Here is a 19,756-nt window from a genome sequence, read left to right as displayed (position 1 = left end):
ACTTTTTCATTGCTCTCTAATGAATGGCAGTTCCTCCAGTTGACAAGTCTGATATAAGTAATTAGCGGCAAGCAACAGAAACCTTACAATGAGTAGCAAGCATTGCAATATGTATCTCGTAATTTCTCTATGTACTTGAAGATGATAAAAGATACTTCCTTTTTATTATGGAAAATTCAATGCTTGCTTTAAAATTGACTATTGATTCTTGAGTATGCATGTGTGCGCATGATAAAAAGCATAGAATTAGGAATACACATTGAATCAATAAGCAAATTAAGTATGTTACAGTGAATGATCCATCTCATCTTCAATGAGATCAGCCCTTGCTAAACTATCTACTTCTAGGTCTATGTTACCAAGAGGTAACGAAACAAATAAGTCTATCCCACTATCAGATGTGTTGCTATATTGCTCAATAACTTCATCAATATCATCGATAATCACATTATTGTCTTCTGCTGCATTTCCTTGAACATCCTCGCGAGGTTCATCTTGTACTATATCACGCATATCATCCATTATGGTGTCATCATGCACATCATCATTAATTGTTGGATTGTCATCTGCTATCTCCATGTCGGTAATATTACCATATATTGGTTTTGAACGATTAGATATAGGGATGACATACCACCATCGGTTATTGTTTACCATTGGATGATACACAACCTGTATTTGAAAAACAAAAGCAAAAAACTTAAGTACTTATTATATTGTGTATATGCATCACATGTATACATATAAAAAATTTAGCCTTTTCATATATACCTGATCGCATTGTTGAGGTAGTACTAATATGTCATTCTTGTTTTAGTGAAATTTTGTAGAGTCAATGATTACAAAACCACTTGGATGACGTCTGATTGTGCAATGCTCACCATTTGTTACTACTTTTTTAAACCACTTCACATCCAGTACATATATAAAGAATCGTCTGAAGTCAAGCTTCAGAATATCTTGGATCAAGCCACAATAACCTTCCATGGTACCATTGGCAGCCTCGAAGTGAGCAAGGACACCACAATCTTGGGTATTTCTCTTTTCATCTATACGTTGAGTTCGAAGATGTTTACCCTCACACCAAAGTGCTTTGAATAATGTGCACTAGTAGTAAAAGATAAAAGATCAAACATGTCAATTTTTTATATAAAATAAAACTTATAGAAACAAATTAATTGATAGTATGTCTCACCTTTGATAAGCAACCTCGTGTGTATTCCCACTGTTCTTGAGATATATTAATTTCCTCCTCTTTTTCCATTCTCTCCATTTCCTCATGTAACCAATCTATGTCAATATGACGTAGGAGTGCATTTAGATGATCTAGAAATGAGACATTACATCCATATCTAGTGCAAAATTCTTGTCTTTCGCTTTTTCTTCTTGCCCTTGCTTCATTATATAGTGTCACCCATTTGCTCATAACATCACTATTGAGCACACAAAAACTATTTAACTTACGAAGTTCTTCTTTTGTTGGCACTTTACTCATTCCTTTTCCTTGAGGTACTATAGAGGTCATCCTCAAGTCTTCATCATCTTTCCATAGTCGTGGTTGAGAGGGATCCACTTCAGCAAGATATTCAGAGATATAAACAAGGGATGATTGCACTAACCAACCCTCAGCCATGCTTCCCTCAGGCCGTGCTTTTTGCATCACAAAATCTTTCAAGGTTTTCATGAAGCGCTCAAGAAAAAACATCCACCTTACATGAACTGCCCCACAAAGTGCGATCTCATCAATCAAATGTACGAGTAAATGTAATTGAGTAGTCAAAATGGATCGAGGAAAATTTTCCTCCACCAAACAAACCACCTCAACAGATAATACTCGAGCATCTTGCAATGTGTTTGGATCAATTTCCTTCGAGCTCACGTATCTATCAAGATATATTTGAGAATTTTTTATTTTTGTGTAGAAATTCAAAGATATATAATGAAAAAATACAATGTATACACACCTCACAAGCTCTTCCATCTTGTAAATGATATCATGTACATCTTTGGAGGCACAATGGGATATGCTAGTAGGAAGTACGAACTAAATGTAAACAATATTCATAGATCAAATGATTAGTTGAGGAAAAAGTCATCATACCTCAAAGTTTACACATAGTTACTCCACTAATTACTATATTCATGGTTAGAGATACCCTTACTTGAATCATTTTGTGCCAATCGTGGGACTTCAAACCAGATAGTTGCTCCACACCTCTTTTCTTTTTCTTTATGAAGGCTCCCTTGAGACATCTCATACATCCTGTGGGTGTTCGAAAGCTATATATTTGTTCCTTCACTGTTTTTTCCTCATTCTTTGACAACATCCAAGGTTCATGGGGTAGCTCAATCTTTCCTCTGGGTCCAATGCGTGGCCAAGCTCGTCTCATGCGACCAATGTTACGTAAATCCTCCCTTACATTAACTGAATCGCAAGCCCCTATCAAGTGATCCCATAATGTAGATACAACATTTTTGAATATGTGCATGGGATCCAACAAGTGATTGATCTTGAGTTCAGTCCAGTACGGAAGACGAAAAAATAGAGAGAACCTAACAAACAAACAATATATTATGTAAACAATTCATCATGCTAAATACTTTAAAGTCAATTGAGAGAAATGCACTTCTTACCGACTCATGCCGAGTGGAGGGTGGCTATCGGCATTAATCCATCTCTCCTTCCAATCTCAAATGGTTAGAGATTGTGGAGTCATTCCATTAGTAGGAAGAACATATTTGGGATGGTCAATAGGAAGAAATCGATGATGATTGTCGTAGATAACCTTCTTTAAACGTGCCGGCCTAGAGGAAACTAGAGAGGGGCCGCAAATAAGACATGCATGATATCCTGACGTGGTTAAACCTGAAAAAACAAGTGAACTAATAAAATGCAATTGATTCAAGTCTTAAATTTCAAATATAGAGTTATATACATGTACCTGAACACTCTCCGTATCCTGGAAAGTTGTGCATGGTCTACAACAACATGGCCTTCAATGTGAAATTTCTAGAGGATGCAGATGCACTTGTATCTTGCACCTCAATACCTTCCCATAACATTTCTAACTCTTCAATCAAAGGCTCTAAGTAAATGTCCATGTCTTTTACCTTGTGCTTTCCAGGAATCAGAAGGGACAATATCACATATCCCTTTTTAATTGCCATGGATGGAGGAATATTATAGTTTACCAATACCACTAGCCGTACACTGTATGATGTGCTTTTGATGCCAAATGGATTGATTCCATCCATACCTAAAACAAATCTCAAATTTCTTGGCTCTTCTTTGAAAACGGGCCACAAATTATCTATATGTTGCCATGTGGGTGTGTCTGAAGGGATCCTCCATTTTTTATCACTTGAACGATGACTAGCATGCCATGATATGAGCTTTCCAATAGACTTACACTTAAACATAAGTTTTATACGTGGAACAATCGGAAAATGTCGCAAAACCTTACGAGGCACATCCATTGACGTCATCTCCACTTCGTATCTTGATTTGCCACAAATAGGACACTCTTGTGTGAACTCATGAATCCCACGAAATAAGACACAATCATTGACACATGCATGAAGCTTGACATAATCGAGACCTCCCAGAGATGTCAAGTAATGTCTTGCTTGCTCTCTCTTAGTTGGCATTTTTTTTCCTTTTGGAAGCATTTGTGATAATAACCTACATATATTTATAAAAGTGAGTTAAAAAACCACCAACATATATTTCTATCTGATTTCAAAATAGAATTAACAATTAATATTATGATTCATATATAAGCCAAACTGAATTGATACCTACTTTAATAACGCATCCAAACTGACATTACTCCATCCATAAATTGTTTGCAAGTTAAGTATCTCGAGGGACGCACGAAGAATGGAGTACGTATAACCTTCATACAACGGAGTAGATGATGCTACATATAGTGGATCATCTGGCTTCATAGAGTGACCTTCTCCCTGAACCGGTTGCGAAAATAGATGGTGTACCATGTTGTCCAAAATATCATCCTCTATGACCTGATGGGGCATTTCATGAGGGCTACTATCATGGTCCTTAGCAGTCTCTACTCTTCTTGAAGACTCTACCTCCTCGCGTCGACGTTTTGCAGCCTCTCGATGCCCGGGAGGGAGCATCTAAGGATGTGGCACCGCATCCTGCTCAACCACAAAAGGGAGTTTCATGTACCTTGATATATAATTCCCGTAACATAGACATGCAATCTTAGTGGTAAAAAAAAACTATGAATACTCGTGATTTTTCTCGGTCCCATTCTCCATACAAGCTGAGGTGTGACATTGCAATTCGACGTGCTCGAAAAATACACCCTCGACAACGATCACACATGCATTTAATTTTTTGTCATAGCCATGCATCTCGATTATGAAGACACAATGTTTCATCCTCACTTGAGGATGTACTCATTGACTCACTAGCTTGCACCGCACTAGGTGATGACGATGTCGACATGATTAAACCTAATTCATGACAACATCAAAATATTTGTCATTCGTATGTTTACATAAGATCTTAATTTTAAATACACAAAAATAATCATAAATACATTAAAACTTATGATAAGAATTCACTATCAAAACTTATCTTGAAAACAAAACATTATGCTAAATCCCAAATGCACGTCTATATCCGCGTTTAACTACGTGTCTATATTCACATCTATACTCGCGTCTACCTGAACAATAGATGCACATATATACACGAAAATAGACGCATACGTCAAAATTCAAACCATACTTAAATCATTTCTTTTCAAACTGCGCCTTTCCTTTCCTACATTTTTTGCGGTTCTGAAGCTTGAGTTTAGCCAACATGCAGTCTCTTCACGCCTCACCTCCTCATGACTCACCTCTTCTTTCATTTCAAACACACAAGAAGGGAAAAAGGAAAGCCAAGGAGAGGAAGAAAGAGAGAACAAGAAAGAGGAGAACAAGAAGAAGCAGCAAGCAAGCAAACAAGCATCAAGGGAGGGTAACTTACTAAGGAGAGAAAGAAGGAGAAGGAGAAGCGCCACCACCCGCCACACCAAACACCCAAGGTGAGTCTCTCTCTCTCTCTCTCTCTCTCTCTCTCTCTCTCTCTCTCTCTCTCTCTCTCTCTCTTTCTCTCTTCCTCTCTCTGCTCTGTCTGTGTATTTAGGATTTGTGATTCCATTATATATTGCATTTTGTAAATCATCAATGGTGGTCGTCGGCCTAAAATCGACTGACTGAGCACGTCTGCTAGCGGGTCTACATCTCAGTGTAGACGCAGACATAGACGCAAAAAAATGTTTCCTCTCAGAGTGTCTAAGTACGCGTCTTAGAGCGTGTGTACTGGCGCGTGTGCTCTGCAGTGTACACGCGATGATACATACGCTACACAGAAGGTTGACCTACAGTCTACACGCGGGGATACACGCGCATTGACTTGGGAGGCGCATCTGGCAGCTCATCTGTGCTGCATGTTAGATGCGCAGATAGACGCGCTAGACAGAAATTGACCTAGGATGCACGTCTGGCAGCGCATCTGTGCTGCATGTTAGATGTGCAGATAGATGCGCTGGACAGAAGGTTCACTCTGGAGCGCGTCTGAGAGCGCGTCTAACCTGCAATGTAGACGCGGGGATACACGTGCCAAGTCTCCCAGTTCTAATATTAAACAATATATTTTTTCAATGATGAATGTGACCAATCCCATGTTTGTGTTTATCAGTTTTCTTGTTTAAGAGAAGCATCAGCACTTAAGTGTTATGCTCAATGTCTAAACAAAGCTCTTTGAAAATGTAGGTAATATATGATTTTTTGTATGCAAATAAATTTTTCTTTTTCCTGTGTTTTTTTTTGCAGATGTCGTATTCTGGTTCATCTAGCAATGACCCAGATGTGGATCGCATGAATGATACATTGCCCTCCTTTGGTAGGGGGTCAATGCATTTTTTGGAGGTTTTCCTAGTAGGGAAGACTTCATGGGAGAGATGACCAGACACCTTGGCCACTCTCCCACAGCGGACGAGGTGTTCAGTGTCTTTGCCTGGCACTACTTCCCAGACTCCACATGCAGGTACTCCACATACAGGTACTCCATATACAGATACTCCATATGAGGTACTCCATATGCAGATACTCCATTTGCAGGTACTCCACATGCTCCACGTGCATCGGCTGAAGCACAAGCATCTGCAGAAGTACGTGCATTTGCAGAAGCTCGTGCATCTAGCGAGGCAGAGGGCAGTCGACAGAGAGGGAGGAGGGAGAGTCGAGGGGGAGGACGAGGGTTGTGTGGGGGTTGCCTAGGAGGTGGCGAGTGATCACCCTCACTAGTAGATCATGTAGAGAAGGTTGTACGCCAGTACTATAGAGTTACAGATGCTGGTGGCATCTTTCATGATGATGAGGGAAGGGATGTAATGGCATACATGAGGAGCGTCGTGCATGCAACGTATAAAGATTGTTTCATTGCCTTCAAAAATCAGAAAAGCGGCTTGTGGCAGGAGGTGTTGAGGGCAGTCCATAGGAGGTACCCAAATCCTAAGGGTCATCGATTCTCGGATGATTGGGGACGTACAAAAGTGAGGGATATGCTTCACAACAAAAAATCCCACCTCATGACATGAGTCAGGGACTCACTGCGGAGGCTGAAGGAGGGGCGTGGAGCCTACAGCCAACCACCTATGTGCCACCACGTAGAGTGAAGAAAGCCAAGAAGAAAGCTGAGAAAGTGAAGAGTCGCCAGCACGCAGAGGTGCATCAGATCCAAATGGAAACAATGGGATCGTTGCATTACGGATCGGGCGGCAGAGAGTCGTGGGAGGCAGAGTTTGTAAGTATATTTTGATTTCTAGTTTTTTTTTATTTATATTTCTTTCAATTCTTTATATATTTTAGTCTAATATATTGTGATGTCTAATTCTTTGTATATCTCTAAATGTTTTGCAGACTACCATCATTGGTAGGACACCTACCCCTAGAGAAGTAGGTTACCATCGAGGCCATAATCGCGCAGCGACATGGCTTCACTTTTATGAGGAGGGTCTCATCACTGAGGACCAATACAACCAGGCCATGAGGATTCGACAGCCAGAGGAGGTATGTTTTTTTTACTTTCCTATTAAAAGTATAACTAATTATAACTTTTTCTCCACCTTGTCTATGTAAGTAACCCTGATCTTTTGTGTGTGTAGGCGAACCCGGATGTGGAGCATAGTGAGGAGGGGGATAGCGACGCTAGTAGCCATGGTGGTACTAGCGAGGATGTTTCCTCTTCAGATTCGTAAAGGAGCACCATACCTCCTCATGAGGCCTTCTTTTCTTGTATATGTATGATATCTCTTTGAGCCTATTGCTTGCAGCCACACTTTAGGTCGTAAGCACTCAAAACTTTCCTTGTAAATGCCTTGATATATAATGAATACATGGACTTTTACTTTCAATTCTCGTGCCTGTAAGATACATTGTCTTTTTCCCAAATACACAATCTGATGTATGGGAGGGGGAAAAAAAAAAACTAGAGAGCATGTGGTTGCTTTGCACGTCTGGTTTTTTATTTTCCAGTTCTGTTTTGCGCGTCTATCAGCGTGTCTAAATTGCAGATAATTCGTGTTTATTCGCGTGTCTATAATGCAGACTACATTCGCTTATACACGCACTTCATAATTCAAATTAAAAAAATAAATTAAATACATTTTTTTAAAATGATATTTTTTGTTTTCCGTTCGCATCTATTAGTGCTTGTAGAAGCGTGTCTAACAGCGTGTCTATATGCGCGTGTATATGTGCGTCTATTGCGCGTCTATTTGTGCGTGTAAATTCGTTGATACATGCGATTATAGATGTAGAATTATAGATGCGCAAATAAACGGGCGGATAGACGCGCCCGTAAGTTTTTCTCTGTATTCAAAAATCGCGTCTAAATGTGCATCTATGAGGCCTTTTTGTTGTAGTGTATGTTTGCATTATGCATGATGCACTAGCACATTTAGATAGGTTAGGAACAATTTTTTCAAGTGCATTCATTATTATCCTGTGAGGTTTGCTTGAATACTTGCATAGCATGGATCCATTCTTGCATATTTTGTCAAATCATGTATGATTGGGCACAGAGTTCATTTCAAATACCATATTTCTCACTAGGGCACATTGCGTGAAACACAGGTTCATATGAAGAGAATGATCATCTTGAAGACTCCAAGGGTTTGTATGCCATGTTGGAGTTTATGAGGAAATCTAGGGAAGAAACATAAATGAAATTTCAAATTTAATCAAGGCTCAAGAGGGTGGTGAGGTGTGAATGCCCTATCATGTTTGGTGGTTGCATGTTTTATGAGAGTGTGTCTGTGAATGTCTTGTTGTTCAAGGCATTCAATTCTAAGGTGAGAAGTATACATATTGCGAAGCTGAAGGCTCGGGGAGATGCAAAATAAATAATGGAGGTTGTTGGGCATAGAGTTGAGATGGGCAAACTTTCTCATCTCGCTAGGTTTACCATTTTAAAGGTTGCGATTTCCACCTGAATTTTGTGGAGATGGTGTTGAATGCAAACATAATATCGCCTCTCAATTTTTAGCTTTCAATGAAAAAACATATGGGAGGAGATTATGATTGCACATGCAAACAAGCGTCAGTGAATTAGCATCATAATTTGAATTGCACACACCGTAACAACGGCTTCTTTCAAAGCAGAAGTTTGGTATTTCAACACAATCGGTTGATGCAACTGTGGATGTAGAATAATGGCAAGAGTAAAGGCAAATGGTGGCATTAACACATGCAATAAAGGCATATTCCAAAGGCGATCTTTTTGATGAGTTGATTCTATGTGGCATCAAATTCTGAAAGGCAGAATTTGAATTCAATGGCTTGTGTGTAGTTGAACGGAGGTATGGAAGATTGATTGTTGACGAATGCGATAAAATATGCGAAGATGATGACAATTTGGCAAGATGGCAGCCTGATTAGTTAATGGAAGGCGGCATGTTAATTACGAGGCAAGTGGCTTTGACAAGATGATGGTGGAAATGTACTATAATAGCAGGAATGGCTGCTTGAAGATTGCCAAATGGCATGGCATGTATAGTTTTGACATAGGAAACGGACGTAGAAGACACGCAAAGATGGCATTATGTTGACTTGATTCAAGGCCTGAATGGTGGAATATTCAACAGGATAGTTATGGCAACAACCATTGATTGATTGACTGGGGATTGAAGAAGTCAAGCGACTGTTTGAAACACAAAGAAGTCGTAACATGTAGCTTAAAAGACAATACGTATTGAAAAGCTTTCAGGCTTTTATCTTTTGAAAGAACATTTAAGGCTTTTTAGCCTTAAAGGAAAAGGCATAAAAGCTATATGCATTTTGGAAAGCAAGACCAATGTGTGAGTGTGGATAAAAAACTATAAAAGGAGATGTGAGTGGAGAGTTAGAGGCCTTCCCCCTTGATTACAATTGTATATTGTGAGAGAAGAGAGTGGAGGGTCACATGCTAGAGTGAGCTCTTGTCATGCCAATTTGGAAGTTGAAGAATTTGGATTTGTGGCGTCGAGTGTTGGCTCAAGGTTGTTAAGGTACGAGAATATATTTCACTTGTTTTGTTTTTGAATTGTTGGTATTTTTGTTGTGTTTTATTTGTGTGATGCTCTACCCACATTCAGGTTTTTAGTTGTTTTGAGCTACAAGAGGCATTGTCTGTTGTCTTGTTTTTGTGTGTAACATTCCCCCCCCCCCCCCCCCTCGTGACCCCCGTTCCTTCCCCCATAGGAACTCACCCCCTTCTAGATTTTTCAAAAAATTTTGAAAATTTTTTAAAAAAATCTCCCTCTCTCCCCCTGCCATGTGCATGGTGTGGAGAGAGAGAGAGAGAGAGAGTAGGAGTGATAAAGGAAGGGGGCATGCAACCCCCCCAAGTGGCGGGAGCTACCGTCCTCCCTCCCCACCTTAGAAACACCACCCCTCCTCCCTCCGTTGGACCTCCATTCTCCCCCCTCCGACCTCCTGAAACGGGGCCCCTGAACCTATGACTCAAGCCACCCCTCCTATTTGCCAACCAGCTGCGGGCCCATGGGAAGAGATAAGTAGAAAAAGAAGGAGTGGGAGAGAGAAGGGAAGAAGAGAGAGAGAAGGAGTAGGAGAGAGAAGAGAAGAAGAGGGAGAGAAGGAGAAGGAGAGAAGAAGAAGGAGTGAGGAGACAGAAGAAGAAGGAGTGGGAGAGAGAAGGGAAGAAGAGGGAGAGAAGGAGTGGGAGAGAGAAGAGAAGAAGAGGGAGAGAAGGAGAAGAAGAGAAGAAGAAGGAGGGAAGAGAGAAGTAAAAAAAGAAGGAGTGGGAGAGAGAAGACCCAGTACATGGGGGACATTTTCCTAGATAGGTTACTGCCTAGAAAGGTCTCTATGGTACTAGATATTGGTGGCAATTGATCTTCCAAGATGCTTTCACTTATGTTAAGTGGTGTGATTTTTGCCAAAGACACAATGCCAATGAGAATCATAAGTAGCCCCTAAGCCCTATTTTAGTTACGTTACCATTCAAAAAAAGGGGTATTGATTTTGTGGTATCAATATTCCCTTCATCAACTATGGAAAAGCATTATATTATTATAGCGAAGGACTACTTTATGAAGTGGATTGAAGCTAGAGTAATGATGAATGATAACACTAAGGAGACAGCTAGTTTTATTATGGAGTAGATTGTTTGTCATTTTGGTGCATCTAAGGAGATAGTGGCTGATTGAGGGATACACTTTCTGAACAAGGTTATAGTAGCCTTGGGGGAAGCTTTGAAGGTTGAACACAATAAAACTACTCTGTATAATCCTCAAGAAAATGGTAAAGTAGAGAGTACTAATAAAAAGCTTGTAGGGATCTTATCCAAGTTAGTTTCAAAAAGTAAACGGGATTGGGATAAGAACTTGTATGTGACAGTTTGGGCTTACAACACAATATTCAAAAGAGCTACATGCCACACCTCGTTTAAGCTGGTATATGGGGAAAAGTGAGCTAATTAATATACCAACTTGCCATTCGAAATAGAGCTGCCCACTATGTGTTTTGCTCTTAATCATTCATTAGGTGAGACAGAAGCATTACAAGAAAGATTTATTTATCTTGCACATCTTGATGAGATTTGGTTGTAGGATTTATTACATCAAGAGGTAAGGAAGAAGAGAAAGAAAATACTTCATGATCTTCACGCTAAGAAATATAAATTTTGGAAGGGTTAATAAGTGTTGTACTATGATGCTCCTCATGAGCTATTTCCTAGTAGATTAGAACCCAAATGGAATGGGCCATATAAAATTGTACATTTAGGAAAGAACGGCTCTACATCCCTTTTAATAGATTTGCAAGGGGTAGAGATTAAAAATAAAGTTAAATTTAATTAGTTGAAGCCTTACTACGTGTAAGGGCTGAGGTAGGGCTTGGTGCCTACGTAGGTCCTTCATGATTCAGCTTTAACTTTGAGTAGGTACCAAGATGATCGAATGGGAAGAATCATTCCTTATCTTGAGCATCCATATTTAGAGGAATGTTACCACCAAGGTCAATTGATTTGGTGGAGTAACGGTTATAAGGTCACGAGGAAAATTAAGGTCCACTATCACCATTGTCAAAGAATTATAACGCATTCCTATCGACTTCAACGAGGAAGGAGAGATTATACATGTTATACATCCTCTCGCTCGGCTTGACTTTGATTATCATTAGTACAAGTGAGCTCATTAATATGGCATGGTCTATCAATGAAGATTGGATCTATACTTTGTATTTTGATGGAGCTTCTAGAGGGACCACTAGTAAACATGTGAGTATTGGTGTGGTCATTATAGATCCCCGACGTAGGGCTATTATCAAAATGAGAGTATATTTAGGACTCTCTTTTACTAGTAATATGGTAGAATACAAGGCCTTGATATGTGGCTGATTGCAGCCCGATGTGGTGGTATTCACCAATTATTGGTGATAATGACTCACAATTAGTGATCAATCAGTTGAATAGGACCAATAGTGTGTGGGATCCCATCTTACGAATGTACCATCATGCAACCTTGGATATGTTGCATATTTTTGAGATTGTGACTTGTTAGTTAGTTCCTCAACAAGGGAATCGCTTTGTAGATTTCTTGGCCAATTATGCTTTTGTTAACGATGTCTTTTTCAATTTTGGTCTAGGGGAGCTCTAACAATTACCTTCTAACATTATCCCTAGACTACTTTGGGTTCTTGTGGTGGCACACATCCTATTATGGCCGCCAATGGCTAGTTTGGGTCACAAGTCAAGTAGCAATTAAGCATCTTTCTATTCTTTCATGGACATATATAAATTTTTATTGTCATATTCATCGAACCGACTCCCTTGTGAGTTATGTAGGGGGACTAACCAATAACTTGATGCATTTAGTATAGGGCATGAGGAGCCCTTAGGTATTGTGCTTTAGTGGAGTTATATTAGGACCAAGAGTTTGTTTTTGTAGTACGCTATTGAATGGTCATTTTTTGGATTATCTGTTAGGCCAAGAAAGTCATTTTTGTTGGGTTCTAATGTTTTATTCCATAAGGCCAAGAGTGCCAGTTTGTTGATTATGAAATGTTATATTTCTTTAGGCCAAGAGGGCCATTTGTCTGTTTGGTGCGGATATGTTTAATAGTTTTTTATTTTAGTGATTGCATCAAACAGGTTTGATAAAGGACTTAGAGGGAGCCTTTCTGTGCAAAAGCTTCATGTTGCCACGTCCAGGCGATGTTCTTTCTTTATGAGTATTGTTTCCTTTATGCTATATGTGTTTATGTACTTAGGGAGCATTGTTGTTTATTGGGGATTGACACTCAATGTACAAAGTCTTAGGGTTAGGTTAGGTATATCTGGGGGAGGTCCGAGTAGTTGTCTACCTCCTATAAAGACATTTTTAGGCATCGAAAGACTTGTTTTTAGAAGATATTCCTGCCAATGTTTTTCTTTGGTTTTTAAAGTGGGCCCAATCTCCAAAGTTTTTGTAAGCTTCCTCTTTATGTTTTGATTCTCCTTCTCCAAGTCCATAACTTTAGACTGTAAGTCCATATTTTACACGTGTGTATCTTGCATTGCATCTTCAATGACAAACATTGTTTGTTGTAAGCTATGGTTCTCCCTATCCTTCTCAACCAATAATCTATCATTTTCCATCAACGACTACATATTCCCTTTTAATCTTGTCTACATATTTGTCAATGCTTCATGAACCCTAGCTAATCCTTGTGTCACAAGTCTGCATGTGTATCCATACAATCCTTCATTGCCTTCACAAACGAACTTTACAAATGATGTAAGCCCTTCAAATTGTGGTGGCCTTTGAGTGATTGGATCGGGTGGATAAATGCATCCATCAACCCAAAGGTCCATGTTTTTTTTCCCTACATTTCTTTCTTGTTGCATCATGTATCTTATTGCATCATCCCTTTGTACAGTTCTTTTGAACATTGGTGCATATTCATCCTCCAATTGAAGGTGAATATCTCTCTTTCTCTTTGTACGTCCTACACCTACATCCTATAAATAAACTATATGCCAATTTAAACATTACACAATTACACCCCTTTAATTAATAGTAAGCTAAGGAATTGATGCCAATTTTTTTATCAATAGCAAGAACATCTAAATATCTAGGAGTTGTAGGTCAACATCAATCCAGTAGCATGCAAACAATTGTGGATTGGCTCAAATCATACAATTACACCCCTTTGATTCACTATATATATGCTCTTTTTTACCTAGTTGGATCTTGTCTCTTTCTCTTGATTTCAATCATGATAGACCTTAATCAACCCCTAATCTACATGTAATCTTAACTTTTAATCTACCTCTAATCAGCATCGAATCTTATCTTCTGTTCTATCCAAAATATTCTCTCTCTCTCTCTCTCTCTCCCTTGCAAAAAGAGTTGATCAAAGATATTTAAACACATTTATACAGAAATTTGGCTAGTGGAGAACAATAACATAATCTTATCTTCTACCCTAATTTACTCTCTATCACTCTATCACTTATTTTCTTAGTTCATCTCACATAGTCCTCTCTCTTCCTCCCTCCCCTCTCTCTCTCTCTCTCTCTCTCTCTCTCTCTCTCTCAATGAATTGACACTTAAGGATTAAACAACAACTATGAAGAATAATAATATCACAGAGATTAAAAAAGATACCTCCATTATCACTTGATTGCTTGTAGTATAGAGTGTTGAAGAGGAAGATATCTTATAGCACAATACTAAAGAGGGAGATTGCATGTAGCAGGGTAGAGAGTGTTGTGGATAGAGATTATTTGATTTTAGCAAATGCTATCAAAACCACTCCTAAGATCACCTGTACTAGGGTAGAGAGTGTTATAGATAGTACCAAGTATTGCTTCAAAAGAAACCATATTCTGGAGGGAAGGAGAAGAGTACACAAAATTTTAGACAAAACTAGAGCTTTGAGAGGGAATGAAGGAATGCCTAGAAGTAGGCATATACTTGTCCAAACATAAAAAAAATTTACAAAGAAACTCGAGTCAAAAAGGTGTCTCTAGGTAAAAAATAATCTTAAAATATGATGTGTACGTCATTTTATATTGTTTTTGAACTTCTTCCCTTTTAAGAACCAAGAATGATGAGAATGATTCTAATATATTTTCATTATTGAAAAGTCATAAGGACATTAAAGAGTCGTATATTAATGATTGGCTTTTTTTTACAAAAAATAGAATCATATTTTTTTAGTTATGAGGATTTTGAGAAAAAGTGACCTTATCCTACAGTTTGAGAATAAAAAAATAGGTGAAATCTATTGAAAATACAAATACGAGATTTGCTTGATTGTAGAAGATTTCTTATTCTAATATTATTTTGGAATCTCTTTTTAGAGAGAAAGAGGTGAGAGAAATTCCTTAAGAGGCAAAAAAGAGAGTCCAAATTTATCTTGATGATCATTTTGGCAAATATCCATGACCCCGGCGTCGAGTTTTGTAGGCAAGATGGTGCATGCACTGTTCTCCAGTCATTGATACAATACCCTCATGGCCCAAATCCCAATTCCAGTGCTTGAAAGTATTGTAGTAGGAGCCCTAGATAAAATAAATCTAAATGCATGTATTTGCAAAATGATTGAATCATTGACCAAGGCATTGTCATCGAGCCAAAGACCCACAAGAGGTGAGTCACCAGCCCACCATGATCGAATCACATCAAAAAATTTGTGCATTAAAAACATCAATTATAGGGTTTGGAGGGGTGCTGATGGCCATTATCCAAGAAGCCGTGGGAGAAACAAAAAGGGAAGAAGAAGTAGGTGAGACTCCAGAGAGATCTTCAAACCAAGAGCACTACCTCTTTGCGATCCCAAAAAGCCCATCAACATCTCCAAAAGCTAGAAAGGTGGGAGACAAAGAAGTGAGTGAGCCACGGAAAGAGAACATAGAGCGAGTTGCGAGAGAAAAGGAAACTCAACTCTAGGCACAACAACAATAGGAGGGGTCCAATGAGCGGACCGAGCAAGGCAAGGAGGGTTTGATCCCATCAAGCCAAGAGGAGCAAAAAAAATCTTGCAAAAAAATTCTAAGCAAGAAGAAGAAGTAGAAAGAAGATGAGGAACACCTACAAAAGGCGAAAGAAGAATCTCAAAGGACAAAGGAAGAATGAAGGAAGAAGGGACAAGAGGAGGAGGAAAGACTAAGGAGGGAAGAGAAGGAGCAGATGGATCTTGCCACACTACAACAAAAAGGCTCCATAGAAGCGCTTGTAGACGCAATATTTGAATTGTGTTTAAAAATGTCGGGCGTGTTTATTACCGTGTCTACAATTTCGCATCTACAAGCGCGCTTATAGTGAAAACTACACGCATATATAGACGCGCATATACACCCAAAGATAGACGCACTTATAGATGCGCATATACACGCGCATATACATGTGCATATACATGCGCACATACATGTGCATATACACGTGCATATACATGCGCACATAGATGCAATTATAGACACGAAAAACAGTGTATGAAAAAAAAACCTCAAAGGAGATATGGTTGTTTAATGCGAGCACGCCTACAGGCGTGTCTACTCTATGGATCAAACTCACTCTTACATGCGCCAGGTCCACAAAACTCAAAAAAGCCTAGGAGGTTTTATGGATCTTCAACACTTGCGCGTCTACGAGAGCGTCTACTCTGTATATTAGATGCGCTTGTAGATGCGAATTAGCAGTGAAGCACAAAATAAAACTAGGAAAAGCAAGCAACAACTAACATACCCAAAGCTAAGAAGGAACCAAAATACAACTCAGAGTAAACAGAGAGAGAGAGAGAGAGAGAGAGAGAGAGAGAGGGGGGGAGAGAGAGAGAGAGAGAGAGAGAGAGAAGAGAAGAAGGACTCACCTTGAATATTTGTTGTGATGGGCAGCGGCACAACTACAAACTCCTTCTTCTCCTCCATCTCCTTGCTCTTTGACTGTTCTCCTCGTCGCAACAAACATACCAAAAGCTAAGAAGGTAGCAAAATACAACTCAAAGCAAAGATAGAGAGAGAAAGAGAGAGAGAGAGAGAGGGAGGGAGGGAGGGAGAGAGAGAGAGAGAGAGAGAGAGAGAGAGAGTGTGTGTGTGAGTGAGTGAGAGAGACAAGAAGAAGGACTAACCTTGAATTAGTGTTGTGATGGGCGGCGACAGGGCTACAAACTCCTTCTCCTCCCTCTCCTTTCTCTTTGCCTCTTGCTTCCTCCTCTCTTTACCCTTTCTTCTTTGCCTCTTCCTTTCTCCTCTCTTTGTGTCGTGCACCTGTCAAAAAAACCCAAAAGAAACGCAAGATGGGACTACTTTGAAAAGAATGACACACCATCAATATTTTTTAAAATTTTAGTGCACGTATGTGCGCGCGTCTATAAGCGCGTGTATATAGAGCACGAATTGCTTATAGACGCGCTTATATATGCACAGTTAAACGCACTTATAGATGTGCATATACACGTGCTTATAGATGCGCATATACATGCGCTTATAGATGCGCATATACATGCACACATAGATGCGATTTCACCTGCAAATTAGATGCAAATATAGACGCGCAATTACGTCTATATTTTTCAAAAAAATTTAAAATTTTAGTGCGCGTCTGTGCGCTCGTCTATAACTGCTGCTTGTTGTAGTGTACGCATCTGAAAACACGTCTATATTTGCGCGGATAGATAGACGTAAAACTCGCGTCTATTTACACGCTCTTTTACATGCACATACAGACGCGCCCGTGACTTTGCGCGTCTAACATGCGCATCTATGCCTCATTTCTATTGTAGTGCCATCATGCTGATGTGAGTCTAGCAACCCTCCTGCACCAAAGACTTAGCTAGAAGGAGCTTAGATGGCGCACTTGGAACTAGATCCGCAACAACACAAGTGGCTAGAGGACCTATGGTGGAAGGCAAAGGGAAGGCCCCATTAGAACCACCCCCGCCCCTCATGGCTACCACCACCACATAGGAAATCGTGGACACAACACTGAATCAAAGCAATGTGATGGCCTGGGTACAATATCTAGTCAACACGATGTAGCAACTAGCGGAGAAGTCCCCATACTAGGAACAAAGAGGCCTGCTACTGTGGACATTGAATCGAGAAAAGACCCATAGAAGGCTAGAGTGGAACCCTCAACTATGTCCATACACTCGGCCATGCTAGGGTCAGTGCAATATGATGAGTATGTCCAAGAACTACTAGGCCAACTGGAAAGAGTAAAAAATGAGAGAAAACCAGTAGTGGTGGAGTTGGAATCTAAAAGAGAAATATTGTTGGCCTACCAACTCAAAAAAAACACACCAAATAGCCACCTAGCAAAGGCAAATAAGTGACTTGAGGAAAGAGCTAGAAGCCAAATAGGTAATAGAAAGGAAAATGAAGGAGAAGATTGTAGAAGATCCCCATGGTGAGGAAGGAGGCAAATAGGTGATGCTGGGGGGGACTTCTCAATCCTTTTGTAGCAAGATGAGTAGATGCAAGAATACCTCGACCAGTTAAGGAAGATCGGAGATGCCCTTCACCTAGAGACATGCTTGAGTGGGGTGGAAGAGAGCACATATGTATCAAACATGCACAATGATGAGAAAAATGAGGTATAGAGGGAAAGAAGGACCTTGCATAGAAGGTATAACTATCATTAGGTGTGTCACATAGTGAAACTTTAAGAAATGCTTGGTATGAGAGTACACATTCTTTAGTGCTAATAAACACCCAACACATTGCCAATTGGCACTATGTCGACTGCAAATTGGCACTATATTGAGTGCTAATTCGCACTATGTTGGGTGCTAAGAGGGTGCTAATTATCACATTAGAGTGTTGGTTTAGTGACCATCTAGAGACATGATTTCAATAGAACTATCACATAGTTATACCTTTATGTTCATCCATAATGATGGAACTTTTGTCTTGCTATACTTCAAAAAGCACAATTGTCATAGATATGGCTACATCTATACATCACTAGGCCTAGCTATATATTTAGAAATGTGTAAGATACACATGTACTTGAAACTACATCAGTAAGCCCACTCATCATATACCAATCACAACATTTCATGATGTTGATTCATTATTCATTCATTCCCACACTTGCCATAGAGTATGACTCCTCGCCCATTGAGTGTGATCCCCTCCATCATTGTTGTCACTACACACAATTGACACTGTGTTAGTGTTGACCAACAAGCGGTTGGAATATACATACAAAAATAATATTCCATCAAAACAACCGTTTGAGATGCTTCGCACTTTCCAAAGCATACATAACCATCATGGAAGAGCATTTGTTTTCCATAATTGGACAATCCATGTTGAATGGTTGCTGAACTACTCATATGAATTAGTACTCAAACAAAAGGATATGGCAAGGAATTTTAATCAATGCCATTCGAACCATTCGGGGATCGTCTTGTATTCACTTATCTCTTCCTGTCTATGCTCTCATCTCCTTGTATCCCTACATCATGTGTGATTATAGGCTAGAACCATGCCCACTTGTACATGTGCACACTAATAATTAAGAGTCTGTTAATCCCGTGAATTGATGATTAACAATCTATTACCACCTTTACCAGCTGAAAACAGGAACGTCCCATGATTCGAACCTTCTCGTCTAGCCACGTACACGAGTTCAACTATGCCCGTACCAACCCATCGTAATGTCGCACCAACCCATCGTACACGTCAAAGAGTTTAAGTGTGATCGATCGAGTGAAGCGACTAAGCATTAGAGGAACAAGAGACATGCACAAAGTTAAAGGTAACTCATTCAAACGAGAAGAACCAGTACATGAACGATATTGTTCTGCTTCGCATGAACGATGTCACGGCGGCGTATTATTATGTGGCCGGCATATTTGGATACGTTGGTTAGTTCCAGCCCCCACCACCATGGCCCCCTCCTCCGTAATGTCCTCCTCCTCCGTAGTGGCCTCCTCCGCCTCCTCCGTAATGACCTCCTCCTCCGTAGTATCCTTCCGCTTCCGCGTCCTGCGGCTGCTGCTGCGCCCAGTGGCCGCCCCCGCCGCCATAGCCTCCGCCGTGGCCGCCTCCATGATATCCTCCCCCTCCGTAGTATCCTCCAGCCTCTGTGGCCTGCGGCTGCTGCTGCGCCCAGTGGCCACCCCCGCCCCCATAGCCTCCGCCGTGGCCGCCGCCGTGATATCCTCCTCCTCCGTAGTATCCTCCGGCCTCTGTGCCCTGCGGCTGCTGCTGCGCCCAGTGGCCGCCACCGCCACCGTGGCCGCC

At 40.2% G+C, this 19,756-nt stretch overlaps 1 protein-coding gene across 16 annotated transcripts; it reads right to left on the bottom strand.

The window, feature by feature from the left end:
• Window positions 1-294: 294 nt before the first annotated feature.
• Window positions 295-19,126, bottom strand: LOC148030895 (uncharacterized). Of its 16 annotated transcripts, none has more exons than XM_087684456.1 (11): window positions 18,603-19,126; window positions 16,633-16,771; window positions 16,375-16,447; window positions 4,438-4,482; window positions 3,803-4,161; window positions 2,635-3,682; window positions 2,163-2,553; window positions 1,965-2,044; window positions 1,196-1,883; window positions 772-1,107; window positions 295-672 (listed from the first exon to the last, which is right to left on the bottom strand). In XM_087684456.1, the coding sequence occupies exons 5-6, from the start codon at window positions 4,138-4,140 to the stop codon at window positions 2,980-2,982; spliced, it is 1,041 nt and encodes a 346-aa protein (XP_087540582.1). In that variant the 5' UTR covers window positions 4,141-4,161; window positions 4,438-4,482; window positions 16,375-16,447; window positions 16,633-16,771; window positions 18,603-19,126; the 3' UTR covers window positions 295-672; window positions 772-1,107; window positions 1,196-1,883; window positions 1,965-2,044; window positions 2,163-2,553; window positions 2,635-2,979. The 16 variants fall into 14 exon arrangements, with proteins under 16 accessions (XP_087540579.1, XP_087540583.1, XP_087540580.1 ...); XM_087684453.1 differs by having other exon boundaries at window positions 2,635-2,866; window positions 2,943-3,682; window positions 3,803-4,482; XM_087684457.1 differs by having other exon boundaries at window positions 2,635-2,866; window positions 3,465-3,682; window positions 3,803-4,482.
• Window positions 19,127-19,756: the final 630 nt, after the last annotated feature.

Source organism: Lygodium microphyllum, chromosome 9 (genome assembly GCF_053477565.2).
Source record: "Lygodium microphyllum isolate KBCC chromosome 9, Lygodium_microphyllum_v1.1.10, whole genome shotgun sequence".
NCBI lineage: Eukaryota > Viridiplantae > Streptophyta > Polypodiopsida > Schizaeales > Lygodiaceae > Lygodium > Lygodium microphyllum.
This window is presented reverse-complemented; position numbering and strand designations above follow the sequence as displayed.

What these genes read in the sequence shown, in the direction of transcription:
- LOC148030895 (XM_087684445.1), bottom strand. An exon ending in ATTGGCACAAAATGATTCAA is followed by an intron (nt 2,045 to 2,162) that starts GTAAGGGTATCT and finishes GTTTACATTTAG; the next exon opens with TTCGTACTTCCTACTAGCAT. An exon ending in CACGAGGTTGCTTATCAAAG is followed by an intron (nt 1,108 to 1,195) that starts GTGAGACATACT and finishes TTTTACTACTAG; the next exon opens with TGCACATTATTCAAAGCACT.